Raw genomic sequence first — 9,893 nt, 5'->3', positions numbered from 1 at the left:
AGACCAGCAATTTTCAAACAGTGTGCTGCGGCACACTTGTATGCTGAAGGAATTTTTTAAATTTTTTGTTAATCCTCACCTGAGAATATTTTTTAGTTGATTTTTAGATAGAATGGAAGGGAGGGAGGAAGCTAGAGAGGAACATCGATGTGAGAGACACACTGATTGGTTGCTTCCCACGCAACCCCAACCAGGACCAGGAGTCCAACCTGCAACCCAGGTACATGCACTTGACCAGGAATTGAAACCGAGACACTTCGGTCTGCAGGCTGATGCTCTAATCACTGAGCCAACAAACCAGCCAGGGCTGCAAGGATTTCTTTTTTCTTTTTCTTTTCAAATAGAGTTGGGGGGGCGGGGGGAGACATCTATTGGGTGCCTCCTGCACGACTGTGACTAGGACCAGGAACAAACTGCAACTGAGTTAAGTGCCCTTAACCGGAATCGAACCTGCAACTCTTGGTCCATGGGCTGATGCTCCAACCACTGAGAAAAAACAGCCAGGGCAAGGGCTGCAATAATTTTTTTTTTTTTTTATCCTCACCTGAGGACATTTTTCCATTTTTTGTTCAGGTAGAGGGAGGGAGGGAGAAACATCAACGTGAAGGGACACACAGAGTGCCTGCCAACCACACGACCAACCAGGGTCGGGGACAAACTGCAATTGAGGTACGTGCCCTTAGCGGGAACCGAACCTAGGACTCTCTGGTCCATGGGCCGACACTCTAACCGCTGAGCCAAACCGGCCAGGGCTGATTAGTTAATTTTTGATACCAGAAATCCTTATGTACAAGTATAGGCACCTGGTTTTTTTATTTTAATTTTTTTCTTACTGACTTTTTGAGAGAGAGAAAGGAAGAGGGGATGATGGAAAAACAAGCACCTGGTTTTTTAAAAGGTCACTTTGGAGCAAAAAGGACAGGTAATTACCATCATTTTATTTGTAAATCAATCAAAATGATACCTATTTTTTGGTGTGCTGCAGAATTTTTTATTTTTTTAAAATATTTTTTTATTTTTTAGAGAGGAAGGGAGAGATAGGAACATTGATGTGAGAGAGGTACACCAACAGGCTGCCTCCTGCATACCCACTACTGGAGATCAAGCATGTAACCCCGGCGTGTGCCCTGACCAGGAATCTGTGGCCTCTCAGACCATGTGACATCGCTCAATCCACTGAGCTACACAGGCCGAACAGTCTTTTTTTTTTAAATCCTCACCTAAGGATATATATATTTTTCCATTTATTTTCAGATAGAATGGGAAGGAGAGACACATTGACTGGTTGCCTCCTGCACGACCCTGACCAGAGCCGGGACAAATCACAACCGAGGTTTGTGCCCTTGACCAGAATCGAACCCACGACTCTTTGGTCCATGGGCCAATGCTCTAACCACTGAGTCAAACCAGCCAGGGTGTGTGCTGCAGTATTTTAGTAATCATTTTGTGTGCCATGAGATGGAAAAGGTTGAAAATCGCTAGACTAGTCAAATGCATGCATAATGGTGCTATTCACCAGGCTGGCCAAGATAGGAAGATAAGCTACTTGAGAGATGATGAGCTGTTTTGAACATACATCCAAAAAATCCAAAAGGCAGTGGGACATATGTGTTTGGGTCTCAGGAGAGAGGTCTGGGCTAGAGATAATGTTTTGAAAGTCACTGGAGTACAGGTGGTAGTTGAATGCAAGGGAATGGACGAGGATAACCTCAGATGTTTGTGTAGCATAAGAAAAGGCCCAAAGAACCAAAGTCTGGGGGCAGGTTAATTTTCATGAAGGGCAGAGGAAGAGGAATCCACAGAGGGGATGAAGGGCTGGCCAGAAAGTAAGAGGAAAACCAGGACAATTCGTGTTATGAGTCCCAAGGTGGGTATGGCCATGAGTGTGCAGGCTGTAGGGGGAAAGATAATGGAGAGGTGTCCAGTGGATGTGGGGGGTGGGGCACACTGGCGACCTTGGCAGTGAAGGGGTGGGGTGGGGGAGTAAGAAAACAGCCTAGAGTCGGTGAGAAGGCAGAGGAAGGACGGGAGGTGAGAACGGTGAGGCTTCTACAAGCTGGATGAGGGTGGTGGTTAAGGAGCTCCCTCCCAATCTCCCTGGTGTAGGACAGTGGGAGAGGAGAGCCGAAAGGAGGGCTTGGGGGAAAGTTGTGGAAGGGGGTGATAAGGGCTTGGGTCCGGGAGGGAGACTGTTCACGGGGTCACAGGAGTCCCTATCAGGCTGGCATTTCCTCCCCATCGCCGCCCCTTCCTGCCCCCGCCAGGCCCTCCCTAGAGCTGGAAGAAAGGACTGAGTCACACCCTGGAAGAAGCTCTGTGCCTCCGGAGGTTTTCTGCCTGCCTGTAAGCTGGGGTTGGGGCTGGGAGAGGAAGGGGTAAGGGCCAAGGACCCGGAGCAAAGCGGTTTAGGCTTTGGGGGGCAAGGGTAGGAGAGAGGAGTGGAGAAGACGGGAGGTGTGGGAGCCAAGTTTCTGGAAAAGATCCTAGTCTTCAGTGAGGGCTAGGGCCTGGGGGAATAATGTTGGGGGCCAGAGGGGTACCCACTCAAACTCCCCTTGCCCACAGGTCCCCATGCCTCTCCTCCTGCTGCTCCTGTTCCCAAGCCTTTCACACCTCCATCCCACCTGCAAGGTCTCCCAAGTGGCCAAGGAGGTGGAAGTGAACTGTGAGAATCAGGGCCTGAAGGTGCTGCCTCTAGAATTGCCAGCAGACACAACCATTCTCCACCTGGGCCAGAACCCCCTGGGCACCTTCTCCATGGCGTCCCTGGGGCCTCTGACCCGCCTTACTCAGCTGCACCTGGGTAGGAGCCAGCTGACCGAACTGCAGGCTGGTGAAAAACTGCCACTGCTGCAGGCCCTGGAAATGCCCCACAATAACTTGGTAAGCCTGCCCCTGCTAGGACAGACACTGCCAGCTCTCACTACCCTGGACGTCTCCTTCAACAAGCTGGCCTCGTTGTCTCCTGGTGCCCTGGAGGGCCTGAGCCAGCTCCAGGAGCTCTACCTGCGTGGCAATAAGCTGAAGACCCTGCCCCCCCGGCTCCTGGCACCCACAACCCGGCTGAAGAAGCTCAATCTGGCTGAGAACCAGTTGATGGATCTGCCTGTTGAGCTCCTCGAAGGGTTGGAGGATCTTGACACCCTCTACCTCCAAGGAAACTGGCTGCGCACAGTACCAGAGGGCTTTTTCGGGGACCTCCTTCTGCCTTTTGCTTTTCTCCACAGCAACCCCTGGTCCTGCGACTGCAGCCTCCTTTATTTCAGCCGCTGGCTGCAAAACAATGCTAACAACGTCTACTTATGGAAGGAGGGTGTGAATGTCACGGCCATGACCCCCAACGTGGAGAGTGTGCAATGTGTCAATATAGGCAAAACATCGGTCTCTGCCTACTCAGGGGAGGGCTGCTCTCCTCTCGAGGCTAACACAGGTGACTATGATTACTATGAAGGGGGCACTACCACAAGAGCTGTGGTCACCAACACCAAAGCCCATACAACCCACCGGGGCCCACTGTACTCAGAATTTACTGCTTCTCCAGACAGCCAGATGCCCTACTCGCCTCCAACCCAAGAGTCCACTAAGAAACAGACCACATTCCCAACCACCATAGAATTCATCCCATTCTCCAAAACTCCTAAACCCACCACCACCCCGACCACCCCAGAGCCCACCTCTCCGACCACCCCAGAGCCCACCACCACCCCGACCACCCCAGAGCCCACCTCTCCGACCACCCCAGAGCCCATCACACCGACCACCCCAGAGCCCACCACCACCCCGACCACCCCAGAGCCCACCTCTCCGACCACCCCAGAGCCCACCACCACCCCGACCACCCCAAAGCCCATCACACCGACCACCCCAGAGCCCACCACTCCGACCATCCCAGAGCCCACCACCACCCCGACCACCCCAGAGCCCACCTCTCCGACCACCCCAGAGCGCACCACCACCCCGACCACCCCAAAGCCCATCACACCGACCACCCCAGAACCCACCACCACCCCGACCACCCCAGAGCCCACCACCACCCCGACCACCCCAGAACCCACAACTCCGACCACCCCAGAGCCCACCACAACCCCAACCACCCCAGATCATACAACCCAAACCAACTCAGAACTGACCATATTAACCAGCACAGAACCCACCTCACTCCCTATTTTGGAATCCACAACAATCATCTCTGAATTTGTTGACCTCCCAGAGGCTCATGAGGTGGCCCAAGGGAAGATGGATAGCTCCAGAAATGACCCTTTTCTCAACCCTGACTTTTGCTGTCTCCTCCCCTTGGGCTTCTACATCTTGGGTCTCCTCTGGCTCCTGCTTGCCACTGTGGTCCTCATTCTGCTGCTAACCTGGGTTTGGCACATGAAACCACAAGCCCTGGCCACAGCCAAACATGCCACTCATCTGGAGCTGCAGAGGGGAAGGCAAGTGGCTGTGCCCCAGGCCTGGCTGCTTTTCCTCCAAGGATCACTCCCAACTTTCCGCTCCAGCCTCTTCCTGTGGGTCCGGCCTAACGGCCGTGTGGGGCCTCTGGTGCCAGGACGGCGGCCCTCAGCTCTGAGTCAGGATCGTGGTGAGGACCTGCTGGGTACAGTGGGCATTCGGTATTCTGGCCACAGCCTCTGAGAGTGGGTGATTTGGGGACTCTGAGAGGCTCTGATGCATGGGGGTGGGGGTGTTTCTCAGACCACGGTGTTATTACCACTTAGGGGAAGTTTTAGGAAAAAAACAAATAGAAAGCAGAATAGTGCCTGGCTGGTGTGGCTCAGTGGCTGAGCGTCAACCCATGCACCAAGAGGTTGCTGGTTCAATACCCTGTCAGGGCACACACCCAGGTTGTGGGCCCAGTCCCCAGTGGGGGGCATGCAGGAGGCAGCCAGTCAATGTTCTCTCTCATCAGTGTTTCTATCTCTCTCTCCCTCTCCCTTTCTTTCTCTCTTTAAAATCAATAAAGAAAAATAATTAAAAAAAAAAAAGCAGAATAGAGCATAGCCCCATTTGTACATTGAAAACTTTAACAGATTTATCAAGATGTAAACCCTGTCCCTGGGTGGTAAAAATGTTTTTCCTTTTCTCTGCTTGGCATTTTCTAGTTTTCTACTATATTATTTGTATAATAAAAATAATTTCAAGCTCAGCTGGTGTGGTTCAGTGGATTGAGCGTTGTCCCTGGACTGAGAGGTCCTAGTTCAGCTTCCGGTCAGGACACTTGCCAAGGTTGCCGGCTGGATACCCAGTAGGGGATGTGCAGGAGGCAGCTGATCTGATGTTTCTCGCATTGTTTCCATCTCTCTCTCTCTAAAAAAAAAAAAAAAAAAATCAATAAAGAAAATAATTTCAAAAAGAAAAATTAGGTTCTTTTGGAGAGGAAGTGGTTGGGACACCTCTCCCTGGCATTCCCAAGGCCCCAATTACCCTCACTCTAGTTGTACTACTCACCCAAAAAAGCTAATCTTAGCTTGCACTGCCCCTGCTTGGGGTACCTACTTCTCTCCTCCATGGGTGACCACTCTCCAGGTCACCACAAACACCAGTTCCCAATCAAGAACCATGTTTCCCTGGAGATCAGTAATACCAGAGGCCTACCCGTCTGTGGCTCACAGTACCAGGAGTGAAGGTGGGTGCTTCCTTGTACCTGCAGCCTCCGAAATGCAGCTTTCCTGGTCTGTTCAGGTGAGTGGGACACAGTAAGGGTGTGGGTTTTACTGAACAGTCTTGGTTTCCTACTTTCAAGAAGTGATGCATGTAAATGGAACCCACTTCTCTTACCTGGTACCAGATTCTCCCATTCGCCTTAGCACCCTCAATGGGGCTTTCTCGCCTACCCTGTCTCCGGCACAAACCAAGGCTTGGGGCCAAGGATGGGAAAGCTGAGCCTTTCTGGCTCTATGGAGACACCCCCCCCCCCCCAGATGGTGCTGGAAGAATCTTCCTAACTTGAAAACCTGACTACATTTTTTCTGCTCTGAACTCTTCCCCGGATAGAGGACAAATGCTTGAGCTTGATAATCAAGGACTTCTGTACACTGATGCATCAATCTAGCTTCTTCTCTCACAAATACTTCACCACCTGTGCTCCAGCTACTGCAAACATCACATTGATCACCTGCTCCCAGCCTTTCTCCTCTGGGCCTTTGTTCTCATGTCAGCGAGGAGTACTGCCCCAACCCTGTTCCCCAGCCAGTCTAACTGCTACTGTGCACAGGTTTCTCCTCCCCCGGGCAGAGCCAGGTGCTCTAAGTTACCCAGCAACTCCCAGTTCCCCAACTGCTCCTGTGTCATCTTCCCCCTCAGACTTGGAATCCTTTAAGTATAAGACTCAGGCCTCAAGTGTCTCAAAATGGCCACAAGGCCCAGGCCAGCATGTACATGGAGCAGGTAAAAAGACAGGCAGAGGTGGGAGGGCCCAGCAGGGATGCCAGACTGCTGAGCTCCACCTCTTCTATGGAGGCTCTGCCAAGGGAACAGCTCCCACCTGCTGCCTGCCTGTCCCCTGCCCTGGCTCAGAAGCCTTCGGGCCTCATACTGATCAACCCTCCTTCCAACTGACCTTTCCATACCCTTTCATGCCCCAGGAGGTTTTTAGGCTCCTTCAGGGAGGGGCCAGGAATTACACAAACAGATATAGCAGTCACTCTCCCCAACCTGGCACCCATTCCCTCTGGCCAGCAATCTCTGGTTCCTCCAGACCAGGTTTTGGGGGCCCGGCTTCTGCACTCACTCCCTCAAGCCCTGCCGTCCACCCCAACAGGCCAGGCTTCGCTTCTCAGACTCTTTATTCCCTCCCTCTTTAGGCCACAGAAGCAGTCACCAGATCCCAAAGGCTTTTCCTGGGGATTATGTGAGATGACTTGTGCTGACTTGTGCATCTGTCGCATTCTTGGGCGAGTGGCTGGGAAGCAAGACACAGGGCCTGGATTTTGATTTTCCTCACCCATCAGCTGCTGCAACAAGACTAATTTACATATCATTTGCATAAAACCAGCAGGTGCTTTTCTTTAATAACTTTTTCTTAAAAACTCCAGTTTCTGTTCTCAAGGGGCATTGCTTCTTTGTCCAGTCTCCTCCCCCTCTAACCCCCACAACTCTTCAGATTTGGGGGTAGTGTTATCAATCCAATTTATTATGTCCTCAATGAAGTGGAGGGATGAAGGGCCACATCCTCCCATTGCAGACCCTCTGACTATCTTGACAGCTTTTGCTCTCTCTGGTCCCCTCAGCTGTGCCTTGGTTTCACTACTAAGAAGGGGAACCTTCTGCTGTCCTATGTGTCCTGAAACTAATACCCAAGAGGAGGCTGGAAATCCTCAGGGAGTTTCTCAGCTCCCCCCAAGACACAGCCAGGGACAGAGAGGCCATGAGGATCAGAACAAGAAGGGTAAGCTGGAGCAGGGGCAGGACAGACCAAAGTCCTTTACCGCAGAGGAAGGAACCACACTGTGGAGGGAAAATAAATAGAGGGGCCCAGGGCAGCAGTCCAGGCCCCCCACGGGCACAGTGACTGCAGGAGCAGCAGGCAAGTGGGAGTCCCAGCACACTGGCTCCAGGCCCCTCATCTGCCTCAGCCACTGAGGAAAAGACGCTTGTAGGCCTTGTTCATCTGCTCCAAGAAGATGAAGGTGAGGACGGTGTGGGGGCCCAAGCGGGCATAGTACGGTGTAAAGCCCTTCCACAGGCTGAAGAAGCCCTCGTAGCGAACGACCTTCATCAGCACATCCTAGACAGGCAGGTGGGCAGGACACTAGGGCTAGGACCTGGCCTCTAGGGCCCTGGCCCTCATACCCAGCTATCCTCACTGTTTCCCCAGGACATCTCCAGCCCAAGCCCCAGCCCTGTTTCCTCACCAGGCCATTTTTGTATTCTGGCTTCCCGTCAATCATTCGCATGTTCTGGATCCTGAAGGAGAGGAGGCAGAGACATGAGAGACATAAAAGGGCCCTCCCTTCCTTCTCCAGGCTCAGGCCTGCAGACTCACCGGGTCTTGACAATGTCCACGGGCATGGAGGCAGCAGTAGTGACCAGGCCACTGATCATGCTGGCACAGAAGTGGCACAGGATGTTGTCAGAGAAGTAGCCTGAGGAAAGCGGAGCAGGGATTGGCAATCAGCTTGGAGCAGGCCCAGGCCAGGCTGGGAGCTGAGGGCCCAGCTCTGGGTCTCACCTGAGTCCAGTAAGAACTGCTTCGATTGGGAGTAAGAGGCGAGCTGGGCAGCATTGACGACAACTGCCCGAGCCATGGTAGGGATGCAGCCCTAGGTAGGGAGTAGGGGAGGAGTCAGAAATGCCTGAGACCTGACCCCACATTCCCCAAGTCTCCAGTCCCTTCACTCACCCTCCATAGTGTGGGAACCCCCTCCTCCTGCGCAATTCGAATCAGGGCATTAAACACGTTTTTGTAGCCACGGCGCTGGTCAGCTGGAAGCCTGGTGGGAAGGCAGGGAGAGGCCAAGCTCAGGACAGACCATCCTGCCCACAGGAACAAAGAAAGGGGGGCCAGAACAGATGAAACCTCTGCTCTAGATCTAAGATAAGAAATAGTCCTTAATTCTAGATGTCAAGTAACGGGGCTGGAGGCCGGCTCAGACCTGGAACTCACCGGCCATCAGCAGTCATGCGAATAAGAGCCACCTCAGCTGGTGTTCCTACAAAGGCACCAGTTGCACCTGCAGTCATGCCAATCAGGGCCTTCAGCAGAAAACCAGGGGGTGTACCATCAGCCCCAGTCAGACGTTCAAATAGCACAGTATAGATGCCAAGGCGAGTTGTGGTGTAAGTGGCCTGGCGCAGTAGGCCAGCTGACAGCCTGGGGAGTGAAGGAGTCAGTTTATCAGGCCAAGGTCTGGAGCTGCCAACCCGCACCCTAAACCCCATCCTGTGGCCTCAATACCCAGTGTAAATGCCCCTCAGCCCTTCTGCCTTAAGGATGCTGGTGAGGGCATGGAAGCTGGTTTTGTACTCTCGAGTCTTGGCTCCTTCTCCGCTCAGCTGCATCCGGTTCTTCACCAGGTCCAGGGGTTGCACAAAAACTGTAGCTCCCATCCTGGGGGAAGACAGGGGTAGAGTCAAGGGCCAAGTGTCACAGATCTACCAGTGCCCATTGGAGCCTGGCAACAAGGGTCACAAGGGGTAGAGCCTGCCACGCGATTGACTAAATGTTCAGGAGGTTGGTGGACATGTGTATAAGTCTACGCGTGTTTAAAAAGCAACGGGTCTTTTTTTTTTTTTTAAAGTCAAATGGTCCAGGAGGTGCCATGCAATGAAAGTACTCCATGCAACTCCAAGGGGTTCAAGCAGTGACCTGGAACTGCATGCATTCCGACCCATTCATGACCCGCAGGAGCCACGCAATGAACTGGAACTCCATATAGCCCGGCAGAGTCAAGCAATGGGTTGGGAAATTCAGGTGGCCGCCCGGCGGGAGTCATGCAATCATCCTGCATGCAGCCTAATAGAGGCCTGCAGTGGGCAAAATGATCCTGGCAGGCCATCAAGGACCTCGAAATACACTGAGGACGGCGCTGACCCGTGCCGGCTCGGTACACTGCAACAGACCCTAAGATGAACTGGGCCTGGTTCCTTGCACCCGTCCCTTCCTCCTCTTGCCCATCCCTGGGGCCTGCGCTTACCCGGCCAGGCCCCCAAACAGGAACTTGACCGACTTAGGGGACGTACGGGGTTTCCCATCCATCCCGCCGGCACCGGGACTCGCCGTAGCCGCCATCACTACTCGATGGCCCTCAATACCCGGTCCCGTGCGCGCGCGACCCCGCTCGCGCCCAAGGTGACACCACGCGCGCAACAGGGGCGAGGGCGCGCGCGCACACTCCGGTGGTTCTCTGGTCCAGAACCAGCTGTACGAGGGCGCAGGCGCGTAGCGCAAA

The 9,893-nt window shown here is 53.4% G+C and overlaps 2 protein-coding genes across 3 annotated transcripts; one reads left to right on the top strand and one right to left on the bottom strand.

Annotated features, from left to right (window-relative positions):
* Nucleotides 1–2,313: 2,313 nt before the first annotated feature.
* On the top strand, nucleotides 2,314–4,823 carry GP1BA (glycoprotein Ib platelet subunit alpha). Its single transcript, XM_036268940.1, has 2 exons — nucleotides 2,314–2,343; nucleotides 2,566–4,823. The coding sequence occupies exon 2, from the start codon at nucleotides 2,572–2,574 to the stop codon at nucleotides 4,636–4,638; it is 2,067 nt and encodes a 688-aa protein (XP_036124833.1). The 5' UTR covers nucleotides 2,314–2,343; nucleotides 2,566–2,571; the 3' UTR covers nucleotides 4,639–4,823.
* A 1,696-nt stretch (nucleotides 4,824–6,519) lies between these two features.
* On the bottom strand, nucleotides 6,520–9,861 carry SLC25A11 (solute carrier family 25 member 11). 2 transcript variants are annotated; one of them, XM_036267888.1, is made up of 8 exons: nucleotides 9,685–9,832; nucleotides 8,900–9,052; nucleotides 8,609–8,815; nucleotides 8,345–8,435; nucleotides 8,174–8,264; nucleotides 7,988–8,087; nucleotides 7,857–7,908; nucleotides 6,520–7,729 (listed from the first exon to the last, which is right to left on the bottom strand). In XM_036267888.1, exons 2-8 carry the CDS (start codon nucleotides 9,049–9,051, stop codon nucleotides 7,574–7,576), a joined length of 849 nt encoding a protein of 282 aa, XP_036123781.1. In that variant the 5' UTR covers nucleotide 9,052; nucleotides 9,685–9,832; the 3' UTR covers nucleotides 6,520–7,573. The 2 variants fall into 2 exon arrangements, with proteins under 2 accessions (XP_036123781.1, XP_036123780.1); XM_036267887.1 differs by having other exon boundaries at nucleotides 7,117–7,729; nucleotides 9,639–9,861.
* Between the last annotated feature and the right edge of the window lie 32 nt (nucleotides 9,862–9,893).

The sequence above is a fragment of the Molossus molossus genome, unplaced genomic scaffold (genome assembly GCF_014108415.1).
Source record: "Molossus molossus isolate mMolMol1 unplaced genomic scaffold, mMolMol1.p scaffold_m16_p_19, whole genome shotgun sequence".
NCBI lineage: Eukaryota > Metazoa > Chordata > Mammalia > Chiroptera > Molossidae > Molossus > Molossus molossus.
The sequence above is the reverse complement of the archived record's forward strand: the minus strand, read 5'-3'. Positions and strand labels throughout refer to the sequence as shown.